The sequence below is a fragment of the Molothrus ater genome, chromosome 19 (assembly GCF_012460135.2).
Source record: "Molothrus ater isolate BHLD 08-10-18 breed brown headed cowbird chromosome 19, BPBGC_Mater_1.1, whole genome shotgun sequence".
NCBI classification, from domain to species: Eukaryota; Metazoa; Chordata; class Aves; order Passeriformes; family Icteridae; genus Molothrus; species Molothrus ater.
In genome coordinates this window covers 4,304,753-4,329,162 of record NC_050496.2, presented here as the reverse complement: position 1 = coordinate 4,329,162, position 24,410 = coordinate 4,304,753, and the positions used below count along the sequence as shown (strand labels likewise).

Genomic DNA, 24,410 nt, shown 5'->3' with positions numbered 1-24,410 from the left:
AGCCCTTTTGGTTTTGCTCACTGCATGTGACATTCCCCTGTATTGTAACGACCTCAGCGGCAGCAGGAGGGAAAACTTATAACCCAAACGCTGCAGAAGGGAAAATTATTTACTGGGATAACTCGTGGAGATGTGCTGGCTGTTTGTGGTGGAAGTGGCAGGTATCTTAGGTTGGAAATGCAAGATGTGCTAGGGGTGTGTATTCTATTGCCATCTGTCAGAGCTGGGGCATTCTCTGCTGTTCATGGGGCAGTTTTTTCTTTATCTCTCCCACAGCCAACCCTCCCTGCAGGAGATCTCTGCTGTCCATGGCCACTGAGTGTCCCTGCAGGGCTGATCCAATTCCATCATCCCATGGGGAGATGCTGCGCCCAGGGGAGGAGCCAAGCATTCCTACCTGGATCCAATCTGAGGTGCTGGGACAGCACAGCAGCCTTTGCCCAGTGCATTGCCAGAGGAGCAGCTTCTGCTGCCCTGCATGGCCAGAGGGAGCCCAGGCCCATCTCCAGCAGCCCTGGAGCTGCAGAGGAAAACTCCCCCCTTGTGCAGGATCCCTGCTCCAGCAGAGCCACAGCTGGCACTGCAGGAGGGCTAAGCCCCCATGGGATGGGGCTGTGCCACCCCCTGACACACAGGGGGCAGGGACTGCTCTGACTCTGGCAGTGCTGTTTTATATTACTGCATTCTTGTGTTTACATATTTTTAAAATGTTTTATTTTTTCCTAATAAAGGACTGTTATTCCTATTCCCCTATCTTTACCTGAGAGCCCTTAATTTCAAAATTATAATAATTCAGAGGGAGAGGGGTTTACATTTTCCATTTCAAGGGAGGTTCCTGCCTTCCTTAGCAGTCACCTGGCTGTTCAAACCAAGACACAGAAGAGGTGTTGGAGTGGGAGGGCTCTCTCCTTGTCAGGCCTGGCAGGCTCCACTGCTGATTGATGGAGTTCTCTTTGCCTTTTTCCAGGTCACACCAGGTTTTAATTGACACTCAGCCTCTTCACAGGGCTATGTTTTCCTGTTCACACAATGTGTTCCTTAGATCAGTTCAACGGGGCTGTTCACCCAGGAGAGTGTTGATTTCAGGTTTGATTCCACGGAAGCATGTGCAGCAATCCAGGCTGGTTGGATATGACCTCAAGCCTTGGTGGAAGGTACCTGTGGGCTTTCCTGGAGCTGCAGTCCCCAGCTCAGCCTCAGCTCCCTGTGCCTGCACAGCCCTGGCTGCTGCTCCTTGCTGGAAATCCACTCACTTGAATCTCCGAATCACTGAGGCTGGAAAAACACCTCTGATATCATCGAATCCAACCATTAACCCAGCACAGCCAAGCCCATCACTAAACCCTGTCCCTAAGAACCTCATCTGGGTATTTTTGGGACACTTCCAGGGATGATCTTTCCATTGCTTCCCAGGCTGTTCCAATGCCTGGCCTCACTTTCAGTGAAGAAATTTTTCCTCTTATCCAGTCTAAACTTCTCCAGGTGCAGCTTGAGGCTGTTTTGTCTTGTCCTATCACTTGTTCCTTGGGAGGAAAAACTGATTCCCACCTTTGTGGATGGGCAGGCTCAGCACATCCACATGTTCTGTGGGTTTTTCATCACTCTGCTCCAAGCCCATGAACTTCCTCTGCAATCCTCAGTTTTACCTTCTTTTCTCTGTATTTTATTATTTTTCTCTTTTTTTTTCAGCACAGCTTTCCTACTGCAGGAACAATTATCACAGTAGAAGATTTTCAAACGCAGCACATCTAAAATAAGAAAAAACATTTTTTTGCCAGTCTATTTAATATTTTCCCCGCATAAAATGAATAGGTGGATCCATGTTTAACAGCACACTTCAAAAAAAAAGGCAGAATATGTATAAAACACTGATTTAAATAGGTTTTCAATCAAACCTCCTGGAAGGCAGTGACTTTGCCTGTCAAATGCTGCACCAGGCATTCCTGTGTTTCTTCCTGGAGCTAAGTTCAATCTGCTGGGTATGGATTTCTCTTTGAGCACCTCTGAGTGTCACCACTGGGAGACTGTGGTATTTTCTGAGACCCCTGTTGAAGGGAGGAAAAAAAATGACTCCATGTTCCCAGAAGGCTAATTTATTATTTTATTATATTATTATATTAAAGAATACTATACTAAACTATACCAAAGAATACAGAAAGGATCTAGAAGAAGGCTAAAAGATACTAATGAAAAACTCGTGACTCTCGCCTCAGAGTCTGACACAGCTTGGCCATGATTGGCCATTAAGTAAAAACAATTCACATGCTGGATAAACAATCTACAACCACATTCCAAAGCAGCAAAACACAGGGGAAGCAAATGAGATCATATTGTTTTCCTTTTTCTCTGAGGCTTCTTGGCTTCCCGGGAGTGAAATCTTCGGCAAAGAGATTTTTCAGAAAATATGACAGTAATAGGAGACATCAAGTTCTCAGGGTTGATTTGGTTTCTTCCCCAGGTTTCAGCCAGCAGCTGGGTTGATGGAGAGAATCCAGGCCATAGCTCAGAACGTGTCGGACATTGCAATAAAGGTGGATCAGATCCTCCGGAACAGCCTCCTGAATGGGAAAGGTCAGTGGCCCTGGGGGTCCCCGTGCCCCAAACCCCCTGTGTGTTGTGCTGTGCCCATGGGAAGGTCCAACCATGACAAATTTGGTAAAAGTCCTAGAAATGGAGGCTGATCTTGAGGCTGCCTTCCTTGGGAAACTTGTGCGTGACAAATCTGAATGGCTGTCAGGAATAAATGCTGGAGAATTAAATGCAAAATTAAAGGTGAGGAGCAGTGCACAAGCACCTGGATAGAAAAATTTGGTGGTTTGGATCCAAATTCATAGGGGCTGGGATTCAGCACCAGGAGAGGCATTCCCATCCCCCTGTGTCACTGCTGGGCTCTGCAGATGCTTCCCCACATGCCTGCGTGGTTATTTGGGTTAAGGCTGAAGATCCTTCCACTGCCTTTTGCACCTCATGCTTTTCAATTATGGGCAAAGGAGGACTTAGAGGGGGGCTGGTGGCTTTTATTGGCCCAGCCATGGAGGGAGAAAAGATCCTGATGCCATTTTAACCACTTTATGGCTTATTTAGGAACTCACCCTGGGGGCTGAGTCTTCTTCCAGCAGCTCAGCAGGACAGCTTTTATTGCAAGTTTATAGCATAAAAGGTTGTCAAGTCCTTACCTAGATCCTGCAGCCTGCTTACAAGAGTGGGGATAGGTGGAATTTGGGGTCTGGACCAGGCAGAGGGCGCAGGAAAGTGCTGGAAATGGATTTGCTGAGATTTAGAGAAAGAGAACATTCCCAGCATTGAAGCAGGGTGGTTTTCTCTGTTTCTTTCCTGATTTGGGAAGGATGCTGAAGATGCTTCACATCTTGATGTCCTGCTCCATCCAGTGGCATGGGGCTGTCTGCCAGCCCAGCTGTGGCACCAGTGAACAAGCTTGGGGGCTGCCAGCCTTGTCCCATCCCATCCCATCCCATCCCATCCCATCCCATCCCATCCCATCCCATCCCATCCCATCCCATCCCATCCCATTCTCCTCACAGCATTTCTAGCTGCTCCTCTGTCACACCCCAGCTCTCCCCATGCCCAAATTGTCTCTCTGCAGGGATGGAAGGCAGGAGGGATCAGTGTGAGGTGCCCAGGGACCCCAAGTACCCCGACTGTGCTGGGAAGGTGGAGGTGAGTTGGGGTCCCCTGTCTGGGAGAGGGTCTCCAGCTGGGATGGGAGGGCCCAAAGCAGTGACCCTGGGGGTTAAACTGGGAAGGGCAGTGGGGAATGGGATGATTTCCAGGATAAAATGATTGTTAATGTTGGAAAGGTGCAGCCCATTGAAGGAGGAGCAGCAGAGCCAAAGGTGTGGAAAGCAAAGCAGGGCTGTGCTTTGAAGACAAAACACAAGGGAGGTGTCCAACCTTCTCTGGCAGCTTTTGCTACAGAAATGGGATTGTTTTCCCCCAGTAATACCCTCACCACATGTACCTTTAGCTGGAGGGGTACAAAGCCCTGAAGCCACAGGCTGCAGCAGAATCAGCTGTGGGCCCACCTCTGCCTGCAGCCCTCCCTGCCTGCAGTCTGTGTGCTCAATGCCAGAAGCACAGTGAGGAGGAAGCTCTGGCACATCACCTCTGAATATCTGGAGCATTCCCTGGTGCCTGGGGAATAAGCCCAGCGCTGCCCAGAGCAGCACCTTGTTCAGGTGGCCAGAACCTCCATCTCAATCAGTCCTGCCTGACCCAGCCTGCTCTTCATACTGGAATGCAGCCTGGCACTTGGCCCAGAGCATGATGGCTTTGTCAGAGAGCATATTTACATCAACTAATTAAAAGCATTGCCCTTTTCCCTCCTCTTGCCAACCTGCTTCAAGCTCAGGCTTCTGCAGGGCCCAGTCTCCCTGAAAAGATGTTGAAGGGTACAAGAAAATTATGGGGGGGGGGGGGGGGGGGTACAAGAAAATGATGTGGATTTTTCACTTCCAGGGGTGTTAGCCATCCTTTCCTTCTACAATTTGAGTAAATTCAGGATGTAATGCAATTGTGGAAGGCTGTAATCCCATCTCCCCTCCTGGTGATTGCTGTGCTTTACAGATTGGGCACAGCAACCTGTCCCTGAGCAGATTTGTTTTTGTAGCTGAATTAGGAAGAGGCTGGCAAGAGCCATTGTGGGGGATGATAAATCACTGCTCTGGTCCCTGGTTATTCTCCTCTGTGTGAAATCATCCCTGGGGACTGCTGGCAGATCTGTCTCCTGCCCTGCTGCTCCAGGGGCAATGAGATCAGCAGCTCCCCAGCAAAGCCAGCCAGAAGAAATCCCTGTGGTGCATCATTTCCTGGGGATTAAGGGCTGTGCCCCCAGGGAAGGCTGGAACCAGTGCTAGAAACCCAGGGAGCCCCCAGCAAACCTCCCTGGCTCTTCCTCTGCCCCAAATTCCCTGGAGGCCCTGAGTGGGTGAACACCAGCCCTGTGGCACTGGGGCTGGGTTTGCAGTCCTTTTCCACCCTCTGCCCTTCATTTTTATTTCCCAGACAGAGAAAGGGGATGGAGAACAGAAGTTTTCCACAGCAGGGGCAGCTGGCAGGGCTGGCACACCTCCTCCACGAGCCTCACGAGTTTCTTTGCCCCTTGCAGTGGATGAGGGCCCGCTGGACCTCTGACCCCTGCTATGCTTTCTTTGGTGTGGATGGCACCGAGTGCTCCTTCCTCATCTACCTCAGCGAGGTCGAGTGGTTCTGTCCCCCCCTGCCCTGGCGGAACCACACGGTGGCCGTGCCCTCGCCGCCGCCGCCACGCGCGCAGGTAAGGTGGGCCCAGCCCAGCTTCTGCTGGGCCAGGGCCTTTGTGGGGAGGCATCAGTGGAAATAAACACTCAGGTTCAGCAGGGCCATGATGCCTGACGTGGGTTTTCACAGAATCACAGCGTGGTTGGGGTTGGAGGGGGTCTTTGTGGACAGGGAACCTTGCAGTAGAACAGGCTGTTCCAAGGCCTGCCCGACCTGGCCTTGAGTGTGTCAAGGGATGGAGCATCCACCACCTCTCTTTGCAACCTGTGCCAGTGTTTTATCACCCTCACCAGGAAAAGTTTCCTCCTTATAACTATTCTGAGTCAGCTCTCTCAGTTTAAAGCCATCACTCCTTGTCCTGTTGCAACAGGCCCTTGTTGGGAAGGATGAAAGTTTGACAAGAAAGTCTCACAGATATGTGTGCTTAGCAGAAAGATTTTTAAATGTAGAGTCTGATGAAGGAATAGAGATGGAAGCAAGTTTTTATATAGAAGAAAAGAATTGCTGAGCCAGTCTGACTGGATAACCAAGGAGGCAAAGGGTGTGTGAGTTAGAAGGGGTTTTTATGGCTTAGAGCAAAGGATAAACCCACCTCAAACAAGAAGATGTTTTTACCAAGCAGAAAGAGAGCACAGGCAAACAAGTCAGCAAAGTTGCAAGTAGAAAGAAGGTCTCAGAATTTTTCACTGCAAGAAAACTGAGAAACAACTTCTAGCTTAAACTGTAATGTACTAACTTTGAGTGATTGGAGAACAGTAACATGAACATGGTAATTATAGTAGTTATGATAGGCTATAGGTAAAAGTTAAGGTATAGATTGGTTCTACTGTATTAAGATGCTCAGCAAAGTATAGAATGCATTGTAACCAAAACCAAAGTGTCTCCAGGCCTGCCTGCAGCTGGAGCTGACAGCCGTAGGCACAGCTCTGTCACCCATGACCCTGGACTGGTGTAACCTCTTGGATGGAATAAACTGCATTTTGGAGAGCTGTCTGGAGTCCTGCATCCCTCATTTCAGCTCTTACAGACCCTGCTAAAAATTCTGTCCCTGTCTTTTTATAAGTCCCTATAAGTATGGAAAGGTTACAAGAAGATGTCTCTGGAGCCTTCTCTTCTCCAGGCTGAACACCCCCAGCTCCCTCAGGCTGTCTCCACAGCAGAGATGCTCCATCCCTCTGATCATTTTTGTGGCCTCCTCTCATCCATGCCTTTCCTCTGCTGAGGAATCTGGGTTCTCATGAGGAGCCCCTGGTGCAGCGGGATCCCCCTGGGATTTGGGGCATGAAGTGGAGGAGCTGCCACGGCTCCAGGGGAGCAGGAAGGTCTCAGATCACCTCTGCTGAGATGGACAAACCTCCCCCAGGCCGCGGGGCAGCCCAGGGGCTCCTCTGGCTCCTCCTTCCCTACACTCACCATGCAGAGCGTGCTCCTTCCCTAGGCAGCGTTCCGGAGGGACCTGGCTCGCCTGCTGGAGCTCATTGGCACGGGCAAGGAGTCCCTGAGCTTCATGAAGAAGAGGATCCGGCACCTGGCCCAGCAGTGGCTGCGGGCGGCGCGGCGCCTCGAGCAGAGGCTGGCGGGACAGCAGCGGGACCAGAAACACGTATGGGGACACTCGGGGCAGCTGAACCCAGCTGGGAGGGAAATTCATTTATGGGAATGTGTGGGTATTGTATTTATAGGGTGCCCTGATGAAGGGAGGAATGATGAATCTGACTCCAAGTTCTCAGAAGGCTAATTTATTATTTTATGATACTGTAGTATATTAAAGAATGCTAAACTATAATATACTAAAGAATACAGAATAAGATGTAAGAATAATAACATGTAAGAATAATAAATGTAAGAATACTTACACAATGCTAAAAAGATAATAATGAAAACTCGTGACTCTCTCCAGAGTCCTGACACAGCTTGACCCTGATTGGCCAATGAGTCAATATAACTCACAGCAGAATCCAATGAAACAATCACCTGTGGGTAAACAATCTCCAAACACATTCCACATGAGCAAAACACAGGAGAAGCAAATGAGAAAAGAATTGTTTTCCTTTTTCTGAGGCTTCTCGGCCTCCCAGGAGAAAAATCCTGGGTGAAGGGATTTTTCCAGAGAATGTGAATGCCACATGTGGGTCTGTAGGGTTGGTCTCTTGTTCATGGGCATGGCTTCACAGGCATTTGGGATGTGGCAGGACTGGTGTTGCTGAGCAGCGGGGTGGATTTTGGAAATGGGTCCTGGTGGGTGGAGATGCTGTCTGGCTACCATTGGAGTGTGACAGATCTCCTCTGAGGATAAGCTGAGGTTCCTGGCCCTCCTGTTGATGTTTCTGTTGTGCCTTTGGCCCCTGTGTGCAGGGAAATCCAGCTCCAGCCTGTGGTTCAGACTGTGATGTACATGGAGAGCACGAGCCAGGCCCCAGGACACAGAGTGGCAGTCAAAGGGCCAAGCTCTGGCCATTGGGTCTGTGCTAATTGGACATGGCTCATTTACCTGCACACCTGACTGAGCTCCCTGAGTAATTACAGCCTGCAAAGGAGCTGGAGGGAATCAGGGACCATAAGTCATTCTGGGCTGGAAAACCCAGATTGTCCCTCTCCCCAGTGCTGACCTCTCTCCTTGTCTCTGCAGATCCTTGTCCATATTGGCTTCCTGACGGAGGAGTCGGGGGACGTTTTCAGCCCACGGGTGCTGAAGGGAGGCCCTCTGGGTGAGATGGTGCAGTGGGCTGACATCCTGGCTGCCCTCTTCATGCTGGGACACAGCCTGAGGGTCACAGTCTCCCTGAAGGAGCTGCAGAGGTGAGTGCTGGGTTGCATCGAGGTCTTGGGTGGAAGCAGCAGGTCTGAGAAGGCTGGGGGAGGCTCTTTGCCCACCTGCATCTCAGACAGTGCTGGTGCTGTACTGCACCACCAGTGTCATGGCTAGGAGACATCCCATCCTTCTGCATGCCAGCAAAGTGGGAAGGATTGATGGTGATGCTTTGCATGGAGCTGGTGTGGACACATCTGGAGCAGGGCTCTGCCCTGTGGCTTCAGTGCTGGATCTGGGCAGAATGGTTCCCTGCTGCCAGCACACAGCATCACCTGTGTCCCCTGACACCTGCCTGGAGCTGGCCATGGGAAAGCTCCCTTTGCCAGCCCATTCCCCAGGGATGCTCCCTGCTGGGCTGGTGGCCAGGTGGCTGCAGGATGCAGGTGACCTGCAGGTCACTGGCTCTTCCCAGCATGCATGGCTGCACTCAACCCCTGGGGCTTTGCTGGTGGCTGAGGAGTTTCCTTCCTTCTTTCCTTTTCCCTTTTCCTTTTCCCTTTCCTTTCTCCTTTCTCCTTCTCCTTTCTCCTTCTCATTTTCCTTTCCCTTTCCCCTTCTCATTTTCCTTTCCCTTTCCCCTTCCTCCCTTCCACCTCAGGAGGTGCTGGGGGTGACTTGGGGACCTGTGGGGGAATTTGCTGCTGCTGGAGGCACTTCCACAGAGGGATTGTCTCTTTCTGCCGTGGGGCAACACAGGATGGCAGTCACCAAGAGCGACCAATATTAGATGGAAAAAGAGGTAGAAGCTAACAGTGGGCCCTGTTCCTCTCTGCTGATGCTGTTCTGTTATTACTAGGCTAACATTGGTGCCTTCTGTCACCTCATAAGGTTTGCTCCTCTCCTGATCAGAGGGCAAGAACCAAGGAAATTGCAAATTAGATGGGTTGTAAATCAAGAAGAGCCTGAAGCTGCCTCGGAGACTGGGCAGGCTTTGGGAGATGCTAAGCCAGCATCAACCACATAATGAGCCATGATGAAAAGGGAGTGAAAAAAATCCAACAATCTTGGAGAAAAACAACAAAACCCCCCCAACCCCCTTGCAGCATTCAGAATTAATGGATGGAATTATCTCCTAACTAATTAACTTTAAAAAAATCCCGGTCTTAATGCAAGAGGCAGCATCTCCTCAAAGAAGCGGGAGTGACATGCTAAATAACACCCGTGTAGTCAAGGATGAAAGGAGTTAATGGCTGGGAGGGGTGTGTTGTTGTTGTTGTTGTGCGGTTCTTGCTTGTGTTTTATAATGACAAACCTCCTGGTGGTTGTTTAGGGAGGCGGGGAGCTTTTGCAGCACCCGGTTCCCTCTGTGAGTGACTCTGGCTGGAGCTGCCCTGCTGCCTGGAGTATTTTGCCTTTGCCAGAAGCCTGGGAGCTTCTACGTGACTGCTCAGTGATAAGAGCTCCTCCTCTGATGCAGATTTGGATGTGTCCCTTGGGACTCCTGGGAACAGCAGCTCCGTCTCTTCCCCTGGGTAGCTGAGATGGGAAGTGAGCGAGCCGGGCTGGGGCTGCACATCTTGCCCTTCTCAGTGTCCCAGAAACTGTCCCCACCTCCCCAAACACGTGTCCTGTGCCTGCCTTTGGTGATGTTTTAAATGCTGGACACCCACATTGAGTGCTCACTTTCATGTTGATGGTGTTAGGAAAATTAATCCACAAACACCAGAGGTTTATGTGCAAAAATGAGACAGAGGAGTCCTTTTACTTTATTAGAATAAAGGGAGGGGCCATGGGGCATTTTCCTGGGATCTCAGTTTTTTGGAGGACACAGCCTCCTTTTTACCCCAATTTCCCCTCTCTCTTTCCCCATTGGCTGAGGTACTTGAGAGGTTCAGACTTCCCTGAACGCCTGATACCAGAGACTCCCCTCTAATGTATAACCCTCCCTTTTCATTTTTAATTCTTATGGAATTTATGGTTTTTCTTCTCCATTGTTTCTTTCATCTTTCAATATCCAATTTTATTTATTAGCAAACCTAAAGTTTATTTGTAAAGGCAAATATCTTTTTCCATTCATCAATCAGTGGAATCCTTCCCATTGTTTCTTTTATCTCCCAGTGTTGGTTTTATGTACCAGCAGACCCACAGCTGGTTTGTAAAGAACAAATCCACCATTCCTTTCAATGGGCTGGGATGAGTGGAGGGGGGAGCTGGGGGTGTAACCACGTCCCCTCTGTCCCTTTGGAGACCAAGCCCAGCACTTGGAAGGTCACCACTGTCACCTTTGTGCAGTCCATCAGGAGATGGGTTAATGTGGGTGTCACAGGGGGGCAGAGGTTCTGCCCAGGGGAGGAATGAGTGGTGCCAGCTATCCTGGTGCTGGATCCTGCAGATCTCTCAGTGACATCCCTGCTGCTGGGCTGCTGCTGCCTCTGAGGAGAGCTGGGAAAAGCTTTTGTGACCAGGAGGAGTGGGAGGCTTAGCAGAACATGAGTAATTAGTCCTGAGGTGTGCTAAGAGTTAATCTTGGGCTCTTCCTTACAGCCTGGAGGTGTTTTACCTGTAGCCACAGCTTTGGGCAGGGGTTGCAGAGAGCCAGGGATGCACAAAGGGCTGGAGCTGGGCTGGTGGATGTAGCAAAGCTAAATCCCTGTCCCTGGGGAAGTGGCAACGCAAGCACTCTGATTCCTCATCCCTCCTGCCCCCTGCACCCCCCTGAAGCAGAAAAGCTTTGCACCTCTTTGGACTGAGGCTGAATTTGTCCTCTCCCATCCTGGCTGTCTCTTGCTGACCTTGAGCAGTGTTGGGGTGGGTTTGGGGATATTTTGCTCCAGCAGTGTGAAACATTGACTCCATCCTTGTGTATTTTTCTTTGGCACCCCCTGCTCTTTTCATGGCTAGGAGCTGTAGCTGCTCCAGCCCAGCAAAGCCTTCACTGGAGCCCATAAATTATTCAGCACAGATTAACCTCTCTCCTGGTTTGGACTTTTTTTTTTTTTTTTGTCTCTTCAAATTTCTGAGCTGATTTTTCTGCGTGTATTGATCATTGGCAAGGGATCACTGGAAGATTTGCCTGCATACACTTATACACTTCAACCAGTGGTGATCTGAAAGCTGTTCATGATTAGCATCTGTATTGATTGCAATGCAGCAGTGCCTGGAGGTGGTCTGGAGTGGGTCAGGAATGTTGAGGATCAAGAAAATGAAGGAGGAGAAGTAAGGCCCTGGTCAAAAAAGCTGGTGATGGAGGGCTGGGGGTGAAAACATGTTGGGAGTGTGACACCCATGTGTGTGCTGGGCACCTCTCCCTGCCCAGCAGTGAGGGCCAGGGGAGTCAAATTCTTCTTCCTCTGGTTTAGGGACTGATGCTAATCTGGAACAAAGATAAGGAGCTCTGGGAATCTGCAGGCTCCATCCCCAGCTCGGCTCAGCACTGTCCAAATGTCCCTGTGAGGTCCGAGATCACAGATTGGTTTTTCAGGGCCAGTTTATTTGGGTTATCTTTTACCCACTACAGACTTTCAAGATCTGTGAATTCCCTACCCAGGGGCTATTTTTTCTCCTGTAGTTGAGCTAAGTGCAGGTGTTTATTCTCCTTTGAACTCCCAGTGAATTTGTGAGCTGCTTCTGGTGCCTCTGGAGAGGTAAGGGGTGAATCACAGGGTATCTGCTTCCTTCCAACCCAAACCATTCCGTGTTTCTCTGTTCATCTTCCGAGAGGGAAAACGAACTGCAGAGAGCAGGGAGCCAGGAGCTGTTTTCTCTCTGAGATTTGTGCTGGGTGGGCAGCCAGCAGCATTTTGAGCCTTGTCTTGAAGCAGGGAGGGAAGAAGCTGAACCCCAAACCTAACAGCAACACTTGATTCTTGCTGAAGATCCCTGGTGCTGGGTTGGTAGCCCAAAAGTGCTTTCAGGGAGGTGAGAATCCAGGCCAGTGTTGGTGTTGTTGCTTGCTAGGGGAGGAGTGGGAAGTGCCTGAAATCTCTGAGCTGGGTTGTTAATGAGGCAGCTCATGAGTAGATGCTGGAAAATTACAAGCAGCACTTTGGAGCAATGGCTGTGCCCACAAATAAAGCTTTAATAAGCTGAGGCTTTTCCTCTGGAGCACCTGTGCCCTGGGGTCAGGCAGGAAGGATCCTCTCAGCCTTTTTCCCTGGGAGGAGCAGCACAAGGGGCACTCCTGGATGCTCCATCTCCTACCTTCATCCTTGAGCCATGGGAGTGGTGATCTTGGCATGTCCAGCTGCTTTTCTGGGCCTCAGGGAGAGGCTGGGGGAGAAGGGGACTGCAGAGCTGTGAGCTGCTGGGGAGTTCAGAAAAGCACTGAAAGGTGATTTTCTCAATGGTCCCCTCGAAATTAACTGCTCATAAAGCAGGACAGAAAGTCGAAGAAAATGGGATTTGATGCCTCTTGGGGTCAGGGCTTTACAAAGCATTCCTGGAGCTTAATTGCTCCTGTGTCAAGTTCTGGACTCTTAATTCTAGTCCTGGCAAAGTGCTGGATTTGCAGCACGTGCCTGTACCCTGTGCTGGCAGCCCTTTCTTGCTGTGGCCAGTGTGTGTGGTTTGGGTGCTGAGCCACCCTCGCTGTGCTGGGGTGGGGAGGATGGAGCCTTGGAGCTGTGGTGGGACTTGGCTCTGCTCCCACTGCCCCATCCCTCTCAGTGCCTGGCACACAGTGAGAGCTGTGATTTTCCTGCTCTTTCTGTGCTCACTGAGGTGTGCTCAGGCTGCAAAAAGGGCTGTTCAGATGGAAACACCATGTCCAGAAAGCACATTTCTGATTGTCTCCTGGCAGATTAAAGCCATCTTTCTGTCTCACATCTGTTCACATGAAAACCTGCACTGTGCCCAGGCTCTGGCTTCACTCCCCTCGCCAGCTGGCAAAACCAGTCCTGCTGTTGTGTGGGAGAGAAAGGAACTGCTTGTGGAAACAGCCAGAAGTGGCTGGTTCGTGTGATCCTGATGGAGCTGCAGGGAAAAGCTGTGGATTGATCAGCTCTGCACCACTGGGGAGGAACTTTCAGCCTTTACCAGGTGCTCCTGGTACTCAAATCCAACCTGGCTTTGGGCACTCCCATGGATGGGACAGCCACAGCTTCTCTGGGCAGCCTCTGCCAGGGCCTCACCACCCTCATAGGGGAGAATTTCTTTGTTTTTGGAGCTGCTGTAGCAGCTGGGACAGCAGGAGAACAGCCCATCTGTCCCAGGGTCTGCCCAGGCACTACCAGCACGTGAGTGCTCAGTTTCTGCTGCTCCCTGCAGGAATCCAAGTATTGATTTCTCCTTTCCTGGGAAGTTCCTTCATATTTGCTGAATCTCCAACCAGAAAGAAGTGTTTGTTCTGGCACCGTCCTGTGCATCTGCAGGTCTCGGAAATAAATAAAAGTATTACTGAACTTCCTCCCTGGATGGGTAGGGCTGTGTCATACAAGATCAATGATGGACAGAGAAACAGTCCAGGTGCACCTTGCAAAAGCGAAACCATTGCAGGTTCTGAAATTGCTTGGAAATCCTGATTTCCAGTGAGTGTTCATTCTAGCAGGGAAAGAGCTGGGGGCAGAGGGCAGGCGGTATGATGTTCATTTTGTGGACTTAGATTTGCACTTGTTGGTTGTGATGGGGTTGTCACAGACCTCTGGGAGCTGCTCAGGCCTGACTCTGGCACCTTTAATCCCTGGATAACATCCCTGTGCCTGCTGGGCTCTTACAGCTGAGGGAGCAGTGAGAACAGGATCCCTGCTCTGTTCTCAGCCTTGCTGATGGCAGCAGATGTGGGCAGAGAAGATGCAATTAAATATAATACAAAATATTGGCCCAGGCTGCCAGGAGATGCCCACGAGATCCATTTAGTGCTGGATTTCTCAGCACCAGGAGTGATAATGCAGAAAGAAACTTTGGGTTAATTTGAAAATAGGTCAATGGGATGTAAAGATAACCCGGCAGTCATCTGACTCCAGAGCGCCTGCACCATGCCCAGGGAGGGGACGGTCCCCTGGCTGATTAAAGTACCTCTGAGAGGAAAATAGCAGGACAAGAAGCTGCTGGAGATTTATTCTGGAGTAGGCACAGCTGGTGGAGGCAGCTGGCGGAGAGGCGAGCTCGGCATCCGCTTGGATCGGAGCCGCTCCGGCTGCTCCCTCCCAGAGAGGAGCCAGGGCTCAGCTGATCCAGGATTTGGGATGGGACAAACCTCTGGATCACCAGCCAGAGGTGCTGAGCTGCTCACCACCCATGGCTGGTCTGGGAGGGGAGGTTTCCCCAGCAGATCCCTGGGCTGTGCTGGCGGCGAAGGCGGCGTTTGCGCTCATCAATTTTATTCGCGTAATTTCAAGCGCCATTAATAGTACATGGCACGAGGAAAAATCAGGGAAATTGCACTCCAACCATGAGTGAAATTGGGTTTAGTAGAAAATTAGTTGACTTAACTGGCAAATGATGAAAGCCTGAATAAAGAATGTTTAAATAAGAAGGAATAAAAAAAAAAATTCTCCCCCCACCCCCATCTCAGAGGTGCAGGCTGGATTTGCATGAGTGGAATATTAAAATCAGTGGTGATAAAGTGTTTAGGGAGGATAAGGGGGGTAAATGCAGAGATGTTCTGCTCAAAGCACTGCTCCTGCTTTCAGAGCTATTCCAGCCACGCAGCCATGGCACAGGGAGTATAAATGGATGTGGCAAGTCCTGAGCACCTGGAGAGGGGATGTGTGGCAGATTGTGCTGCTGATGGGAGCTGGGAGAGTCAGACCTGCTCTTCCCAACTGGTGGGAACTTCTTTGGAGGCTTCAGTATGAGTTACACTAATTGCTGCCTCCTGCAGCCCCTCGTCAAGCTTGGTTAGGGCTTCCTTAAATTACAGATTATTTTGTAGTGCAGTGGCTTGTGTGACATGCTGCAAGCACAGTGTAATGGTTTGGGGATTTTTAGTTAAATACAAGGTTTATGGATTGGTTCCACCACAGTGCAGGTCGGTGTAAATCATTGTTTGTCTGTGACTGAGGAAAAAGCAGCACTGTGTGAGCAAATGTGTTGTTTAGAATTCCATCTCTACAAAATCCTGGCTTAAAAATTCCCCTTCAGCCTTCCCGGGAGACTGAGTCTCCTTGGTGCCCTATTTATTGTACCGAGGTGGCTGTGGGAGGTGAGAGCCTTTCTATTCCTGCCATCTTCCCAATCAGTCCTGTCGTGTAAAATTGTGCATAAAAGTGACAAAACTGCAACCTGTTCCCCCTGCAGCATCCCCGGCCAGGCTGCCCTGAGCTGATGCTGAGATTCCTTGTGACAAGAGCAATGAAGCAGCTGCAAAAGCAGCTCTTTGTCTTAAATTGAAATTCTCTGTTTTTCCTGCCTTTGCCCAGCGAGGCTGTTCCACATTTACACACTTTCTGGAGTCCCTGTCATGGTCAGGAGTTTGGGGTGACCCTGCACTGGGTCAGGTTGGTGTCAGGTTGGGATGGGGGTTGGAAGAAGGATCTTGGTGCTCAGTGCTCAAGGACTTGGAGACACATCAGAATCACAGAAAGGTTTGAGTTCAGGGGGACTTTTAAAGCTCTTCTGGTCCAAACCCCTGCAATGAGCAGAGGCATCTTCCTCCAGGTCAGGTTCTTGAGCACTGAGCACCAGGGAGGTGTGGCCAGGAGCCAACCAAGAGCCCTTTATCATATTTCTTATGGCCAACAAATTTCTGGCTCTGTGTGGCTCCTTCTGATGTTAGTGAGAGACTGGAGAGCAAATATTTGTGACAGTTGTGTCCCTTGGTTTTCCCTGGATGGGAAAGCCATTGATTGCCTCTGGAAGCAGCCATGGGATTGAAAGGTGAAATGCTGAAGGGCTTGGCAAGGGCTGAGGACCTTATGGAAGTGCTCCTCAGAGGATGGACCCTGGGGCCATGGGTCCGTTTGAGCTTCAGCTGAGGAACAGATAAACCCCAGGTAGGGCTGGAAAGGGAATTCTCACGTTCAGAAGGGAAAATGCTGAGAAATTGAGAGAACCAGTAAGAGAAATCACAGAGAAGGAAAGATTCAAAGCCTGGGAGTGTAAAGCCTGACCAGAACTTTTATTCCTTAAAGAAGAGAAAATACATACAGGCATGGCTGGGATAAATTCCCATCTCCAAATAGAGGTTTGGAGTAAGTGAAGAACCCAGAAGAAAACAAAGACAGACGTCCTGGCAGGCAGGAGCTAAGGGTGAGATTTCACAGTGTCTGAGCTCAGACTTGTGAAATAAACCAGGAATTCCTCAGCCTCGTTGGAAGGACTGAGAATGGAATGGGACAACTGCGTGGTGGGAGTGAGACAGCCTGGGTGGACCAAAGCAGCTCAGCAGTTTGGTTTTCCATGAGGATGCTGCTACTTTTTGGGTGTGAGTGGAGTTAGCAGGATGAGGAATTATCATCTTTAGGAGGAAAAACAAAATACAGGAGCATTAAAACTGCGGAGTGAATCAGCCTCTGAGCAAACTGGCACTGGGAAATCACAAGTACAAGCAACATGGATTTTTGAGAAACCTGCTGAAGCTGGAAGGTGTCACAGGGGTGGGTTGTTTTTTTTTTTTCTGAGAAGGAGGAAATATGGTCCAGACAAGCAGATGGGCTGTCAGGCTGACATCAGTGGTACACTTGGTGGAACAGCTTTGGAGAGAGGGATTCATCAGTTCACAGAGGTAATTGGAAATGGAAGGAGACACACCACAGGTTTAGCAGCCCTGTATCTTGCTGGATTAATCACATCTCACTCTGGCAGCGAGGTAACTGATGGTCTTGATAAAGAGATTAGTGTCAGTTGAGTTTATCTGGATTTTCATAGTGCATTTTATCCACTGGAGGAGGGCAGAGGGAGTGAGTGTGTCTGTTTGTAAGGAACTGGCTGGAAACCCCCTGAGTGAGACCCAGGGCCCAGCTGCCCCGTTTTGTGGAATTATTTCATAAATGGGACCAAAAGTGAGAAATATGAATGAAATGTGCCCAGCATCCAAGGACAGGCATTGCCAGCAGAGTCAAGGAGAAGCTGAGAGTGCTCTGGGATGCGATAGGTGAGGGGTGGAATAAGAGAGACATTCCAGGGTGTGCTGGGAGGGATGTGGAGCTGCGAACAGGGAGCTTTAGGCTCAGCTGGGAACCTTGCAGGCAGAGAGGAGAGGAAAGATGTGGCTTTACAAGTCTGTCACTGGTGTGACTGCAATGAAAGTAAACGAAATCTGGTGTCTTCAACAAGAGAGGTCCAAGGGAGGGTGTGTGGGGACTGGGATGCTGGAGAGCCCTGGCTGGGAATGCTGTGCCTCACAGTCCATGTGGGAGGAACAGGAGCTCAGCTGGAGCAGGTGCAAAGATGCGGAGGGACCAGGACTCTCCAGATCTTTGGCCTGGGAAATAAAAACTGAGGCGAGGAGAACCATCTGCCTCCCCTCCATCAAAAGGGAGATGTTTGATGGCTCCTGCTCAATGCCCAGCAGGGAAAGGAGTGTTGGTGCTGGGGGCTGATCCCTCCTGCTTTTCCCCAGTCACTTAGGGGTGCCTCCAGGACGGGGGAACTGCCCCCTGACCAGTCCTCTGCCTTTTGACCTGATTTACACCGACTACCATGGCCTCCAGCAGATGAAGCAGCACATGGGGCTCTCCTTTAAGAAATACAGGTAAGCAAAGCCACTGCCTGCTCTTGATCTCCATTTCATTAATTAGCAAGCAAAGACTAATGGCCAGCCCAAGGAGCCAGACCTTTTGATTTTACCTTTGATTTTTGCCTGCCTGGTGCCTTTGCTGTGTCCCCTGCTGCCACAGCACGAGACATTCTGAGCCTCAGGTATTCAGGATAAAACCTCAATAAAAGAGAGAGAGTTGGGGAAAGACCAAATCTTGCATGTGTGCTTCCATTCCATTCCTGCAGCCAGGGGTGGGCACAGCATGGAGGGGAGGGTGAGCCTTGGGAATTTGTAAGGAGCCCTATCCCTGGCTCCTTGAGCATCAAGACAAATGTCATCATCCCCTGGTACATCACCAGCCTGGAAAATCTGCGATTTAATTTAGTGCTGATAGACCTGCTATTTATTACATTTTTTCCCATCTCTTCCACTATCCTACACAATTTTATTAGAGAGAAAAATGACAAGCTGCGTTATTGCTTTTATTATAAATGCATTTGCTTTTGCATTCAGCTTGTTTTGCTCTTCCCTTGCTTGTTGTTCCTCTTCTGTCCTCAGCCTTGTGCTGGTAGTGCCTGCCTCAGCATTCCCAGGATATTGGGAAAGGCATTAATAATAAACTTTTGGGAGGTTCATCATTCTCACAGCTGTCGGGGAGCTGAGGGTCCTGCAAAGGGAAATTGTCCTGCAAGGAGGGAACAGTGCTGGGAAGGGCTCCTTGGGATGCTGCTGCACCCTCTTGTCAGGAAAATTAATCCACAAACATCAGAGGTTTATGTCCAAAAAGGAGACAGAGGAGTCCTTTTACTTTATTTGAACAAAGGGAGAGGCCATGGGGCATTCCTTTGGGGTCTGTCTAATTTTTGGAAGATGCAGCCTCCTTTTTACCCCAATTTCCTGGCCACATTTCTCTTCTCTCTTACCCTATTAGCTGAGGTACTTGAGAGGTACAGACTTCCTGAAATGCCTGAAACCAAAGATAACCCTCTAATGTACAACACTCCCTTTTAGTTTTTAATTCTTATGGAATTTATGGTCTTGTTATTTTAATTCTTATGGAATTATGGTTATGTTTCTTTCATCTTTCACTATCCAATTTCATTGATCAGCAAACCTATGGTTTATTTGTAAAGGCAAATATGTTTTTTCCAGTCATCAACCAGTGGAATCCTCCCCATTGTTTCTTTGATCTCCCAGTGCTGGTTTTATGTACCAGCAGACCCACAGCTGGTTTGTAAAGGCAAACCCCTCATTCCTCTCCCTCTGCTCGGGGTGCAGACGAGGGGTCCTGGGGACAGCAGGTGTCCTCAGGGGGTGTGTGCCCCGCAGGTGCCGTGTCCGGGTCATTGACACCTTTGGGACAGAGCCAGCCTACAACCACGAGGAGTACGCCACGCTGCGCGGCTACCGCACCAACTGGGGCTACTGGAACCTGCAGCCCAGCCAGTTCATGACCATGTTCCGTGAGTGCTGGTGCCTGGGAGGCTGCCTAGAACAGGGGCTTGTCACAATCTGCTAGAACAAATGGGGGTCGTTATTGTGAACTTTTGCTGGAGTTCAGGCTTGTAAGAATCCGTGTCTCTTGGGCTGTTGTTTGAGTCCACTCCAGCTAGCTGTGGACCCTGGCCCACACGGTCTTACATGGACAAAGCAAAAGATGGGAAACACTCTTCTCCACGTGGGGACAAGTGTCCCCACTTTATTATTATTGCTTTTTATTTATTTATTTATTTATTATCAATTTACTATTGTTTATTAGCCTGGGAGGAGACACTTCAGGCTCTGGTGACCTCCCAAGTGGAAAAGAGAGCATGACATTCTTGCAGGGGACCTTTATACCCAAGGAATGGGGGCAGGGGAAGAGGACTGTAGCCAATGAGATACCATTGAGGAGGGGTGATGGAAGGGGTAACCAGGGACCAAACCACCAGGGGGTACAGCACAGGAGTGCATGAGGGAGAGACCATGTGATGGGAGAAGGGAAATAACAATCTACATGACATAACATACTCAGTACAAATTTCCAACCACCCAGTGCTGTAGCAGGCCCCAGGGAGTTGGCTTGGGCCCCGTGGCGGGCCGAGGCTTAACAGTAGGAATTGCTGAGTCATGATGAGACAGCAAAATAAACTCCTGTCTTCTGCTTCTTGAACCCTAGCTTATCTCTGTAACCCCATAGGTCATTTTTCCCCTAACCCTTACTATTGGACAAGTTTGGATCCCCCTATACCCTATAAAAAGGGGCTGTTTTAGCCCATTTGGCAGAAGAAGAGCCGTCGCTGGAACCCTTCACAGACCCCTCAATAAACCATTGCTGTGGAACTGCCGGGACCCTTCTTCTCCTCTCTCACATCTGCTTCTACCCCTAGCCCTACAGTGCCCTAAGCAAGCAAGCAAAGAGCTGAAATCCTAAGAGAGCTGAGAATCACTAAAGAGCTGAAATCCACTAAGCTTGCTTAGGGTAGCCAGCGGCTACGAGCTGACTGGGTATTCGGGCACTCTGTCCCCAAGAGGGACTGAGTTATCCAGATGGGCCTGCCTTGCTCGGGGCTAAGCCTGATAGGAGGGCTGGGGGCCCTTCACAGTGCAGAACAACAACTAAATAAACTATTTAGTGCAATACAACACAGGCTGTCCCCAGCAGGCTGCACACAGGTCCAAGATGTCCCACACGGACAGACTGTCCGAGCTCCCAAGCAGTTCTTAGCCACAGGCAGCCTTAAGTGAGATCAACTCTTTAGTGATTATCAGCTTATCATGATTTCAGCTCTTCAGCTTGCTAGGTGCCTAGGCAGGCAGAGGCAGGGAGAGAGAGGAGAAGTCTGTGTGGGGTTCCACAGGAGCGTCTTTATTGATTCTTCTGTGAAGGTTCCCAGTGACAGCTCTTGTGACAGTGTTCGCAGGGGTCCGAGGATGAGGGAAGAGATGAGGATCTGACTCCATGTTTCAGAAGGCTTGATTTATTATTTTATGATATATATTCTATTAAAACTATACTAAAAGAATAGAAGAAAGGATTTCATCAGAAGGCTGGCTAAGAATAGAAAAAGAAGGAATGAATAACAAAGGCTTGTGGCTTGAGCCAGCTGACTGTGATTGGCCACTAATTAGAAACAACCACATGAGACCAATCCCAGATGCACCTGTTGCATTCCACAACAGCAGATAATCATTGTTTACATTTTGTTCCTGAGGCCTCTCAGGTTCTCAGGAGAAAAAATCCTAAGGAAAGGATTTTTCATAAAAGATGTCTGTGACAAGCTCTTCTGCCTGAGCTGGGCAAAAGCAGCTCTTTGTATAGGATTCAGGGGTTTTGGAAATGGTCCAATAGCAAGGGTTAAAGGAAAGTCTTAGAGAGAGATAAGCAGGGGTCCAAAGGTGGAAGAAGGGCTTCTAGCCCAGTCACCATGACTTGGCATTTCCTATCTTAGGCTTCTGACCACTAGGGAGCCCTTGCAGGCTCAGGGCCTGCTACAGGTCGTGATGGTTTGTTCACTGATCTCAGAGTGCAAAAACTACACAGAGGGGATTTCAGTATCAATCAAAATGAATGCACATTTATTGAGTGCCCACAGCAAATGGGATAGAAGGGTTGGAAAGGAGATACAGGATAGAGAGAGAGGGAGAGAGAAAGACAGGGTGCTGTATTCCCACCCCTGGGGACATCCCAAAAAACATCTCCAGCCGCCTGTCTCCTCCCCTTGGTGCCCACAGCTCACACCCCTGACAACTCCTTCATGGGCTTCGTGTCGGAGGAGCTCAACCAGACTGAGAAGCAGCTCATCAAGGCCAACAAAGTCAGCAGCATGGCCGTGGTGTATGGCAAGGAGGCCAGCATCTGGAAGGTGGGTGTCCTTGGGCTGCTGGGGTCAAGCCAGGCAGGCAGGGGTAGCCACAGGCAGGGCTGGGAGGCAGCCCCAGCCTCTGGATCTCACCCTGAGCTGTGGAGGGGCAGATCTGGGTGTGTTCATGGAGAACCATCCTTGTCCTGGTCCTGGGGGAGGAATGAGACACATCCAGAACCTCCAACAAACAGGAAGAGGCTGGTGGGACACCATTCCCTGCTCCTTGCTCTGGGTGATGCTTCCTCCCAGCAGGCTCTGAGGCTGAGGATTTCATATCGATGATTTTATGTAATTAATTATAATGATTGCCACTTATTAATTGCAGTGATTGCTGCATTATGATGGGGATAGTTGGTGTCTGCTTTCAAGCACTCTGTGAAAAGGGGTTGTGCTCCCCGAGCCTGAAACACCTGTGGGTGTCACTGCATGGGGACAGCCCCTCCATCCCCCCAAAACACCCCCCTGCATCTCCAGAGGGGCTGTGCATGCTCCCCCCACCTTATCCAGAGCTAGCAAGCTGCTTTTCCTTCCAGGGCTGTAAAAAGGAGCTAATTCTCATTGTCTGTTGATTTATTTCTATTTTTCCCTCTGCGCACCGCCTGGGGCTGCTCCAGTTGCAGGTACTGTACCACACCAGCTGCTGCTGGGCTTTGCCTCTGCTCCTCTTCTCGGGAGAGAAAAGGTTTTTGTCAGACTCGACTTTGCCTTGACGTGGGCTGGGTCCTCTGGAGCTGCTGGGATTGATGTGGGTTGATGCAGTGGGGGCTGTACCTCCTCCCTTTCCCAGCTTTCCTGATTAGCAGCTGCTAATTAGCAGGGAAGCTTGTGGTGAGCCAGGATCCAGCCAGGCTGTCTCCTCTTTACTGATGTTTGTGGGCTTTCCATCCCTGTCCAGGTCTGACAGCAAATCCCCCCTGCCTCTGCCTGGCTTGAGGGCTCCCTAAAAGCCCTACTGAAACCCACTAAATCTCATTTTAGGAGAACTGCAAAATCTTGTCTTATTTTTCTATCATTCCCCTGCCCTTTCTTATCCAGAAGTTTCCTTGGAGCTTAGTTAAGGTAATTTGGGAAGGTACTAAAGAGAGTTCAAACCCCAGAATGGACATTTCCCTCCACCCAGGGTGCTACAGGCATTTGCTGTTTTGAGTCAGAACTCACAAACAACATCAGTTTTCCCCAAACTGCATATTTGGGGTCATTTATTGCTGGGTGAAGAGGCTGGGGCTCCTTGAGGCCAGGCTGCCTGGCCTTTGCTTCCCATCTTGTACACTCCATGGAATAAAAAATGGAATAGAGGAGTTTTTCCTTATTTTGAGTGATTTTGAGGTCTAGAAAGGCACAGACCACCTCCATCTTCTGGAACCAGGTGCTCGTTTACCAGCCTTGGACCAAACACCCTCTCCAGAGCAGGATGTTTTTGACATTTAGAAACATTTCATTAAACCTCCCTTTCCTTTATTTCTCATTTCCTACCCCTCTGAACTTCTTGCCTCTGGCTCACAATAGGAGCTGGAGTTTTAATAAGCTGGGAAAGCCTTAGAGCCTTGGAGGATTCCAGGGATCCATGGCTGAGGGCAGAAATTCAGCATTTGAGGAGGCTTTAAGGCATCATACACAGAGTTTCCTCAAATTCCCCATTTAGAACTCCTTAGTCCCCCTGGTCTTTGCTCTTTTGGGGCTGTTGCAGCACTGGAAAATCCAGCATGCAAAGGATGGGCCCTTTGTGGTTTATTGAAGCAAAAAAATTCTCCAGTAAAGAAATTGTTAAAAAGAAAGGCTGCTTTGGAGCAAAAGGAGGGAAGCCTCCAAGAGAAGAAAATTGATGACCCCTTTCATTTTCCAGGTAGTGAAATGGGATTAAATCTGAATAAGAAAATCCTTGGAATTTATTACTTGGAATAAGAGGCTATTAGCAAGTTCAGATTCCTTCTGAACCCTCTGAAGCCTTTAATTCAGCAGCTCCAGAGTGGAAGCTGCCCTTGGAGGGGACAGGGGAGGCAGGAACCTGATGATCAGAGTGATGGATCCTGCAGCCATTGGGTCTCCCAGGAGCCTGGGGCAGTCCAGGATGTGTTTCCAAGGAATGAGGAGGAACAGGTGGGGATTTTGCACTGCTGTGGGTCTACCTGAAGCATGGCAGGTGCTCTGGGACAGCAGTTTGAGAGTTAAACCAGGTAAACCCCCTCCCCCATAACCATGGGGAGGAGGTCAGACCCATCCTTTGGTGTAGTTCACATGCCTGCCTTCCTCCCCAGGGCAAGGAGAAGTTCCTGGCCATCCTCAACAAGTACATGGAAATCCATGGCACTGTTTATTATGAGACACAGAGGCCACCTGAGGTGCCAGCATTTGTCAAGAACCATGGGCTGCTGCCCCAGCACGAGTTCCAGCAGCTGCTGAGGAAGGCAAAGGTGGGTGAGGCCATGCCAGGAGCCTGTCCCCCATTACCTGTGCTCCTCCCAGGCCTGCAGGCACTCCCAGCTCCACGAGGGATAATTCGGCAGGAGCCAAGCAGAGCACATTTCAGATCAAGATGTGTCTGAGGAGTTTCTCCTTGCAGACTGTCCACAGGCAGAGTGCAAAGTTTCCTCATTAATTCATTTATTGCTGAGTGGGGTGGGTTTGTTGGGTTTTTTTCACCTTATAGCTGTGATAAAAATAAACCAGATTCTTGGAGTGTGTGGGTGTGGGCACATTCCTGTTGCCTTCAGCTGCTGCCTGGAGGAAATATTCCTGATTTACCAGCCCAAACAGCTGTGGCAAAGCAATGTTGTTCCATCCAGGGCCGAGTCATGGTTGTGAGCACCATGGGGGATCTTGCAGCTCCTGGAAACTCCATGGCTGCGCAAAGTGGGCTGTGGTTGATGGACTGGGGTTGTGTAGCCTGGAGAAAAGGAGA

General features: G+C 49.8%; 1 protein-coding gene across 1 annotated transcript in view; it reads left to right on the top strand.

Annotated features, from left to right (window-relative positions):
• The window catches only part of MGAT5B (alpha-1,6-mannosylglycoprotein 6-beta-N-acetylglucosaminyltransferase B), a 79,103-nt gene that overhangs the window by 40,506 nt on the left and 14,187 nt on the right, over positions 1-24,410 (top strand). The window contains exons 4-12 of the mRNA XM_054516846.1: positions 2,459-2,571; positions 3,605-3,678; positions 5,126-5,293; positions 6,716-6,880; positions 7,907-8,076; positions 17,529-17,660; positions 18,996-19,129; positions 21,381-21,511; positions 23,767-23,922. Of these exons, the coding sequence (XP_054372821.1) occupies positions 2,459-2,571; positions 3,605-3,678; positions 5,126-5,293; positions 6,716-6,880; positions 7,907-8,076; positions 17,529-17,660; positions 18,996-19,129; positions 21,381-21,511; positions 23,767-23,922 (1,243 nt within the window). The remainder of the gene's footprint in view (positions 1-2,458; positions 2,572-3,604; positions 3,679-5,125; positions 5,294-6,715; positions 6,881-7,906; positions 8,077-17,528; positions 17,661-18,995; positions 19,130-21,380; positions 21,512-23,766; positions 23,923-24,410) is intronic.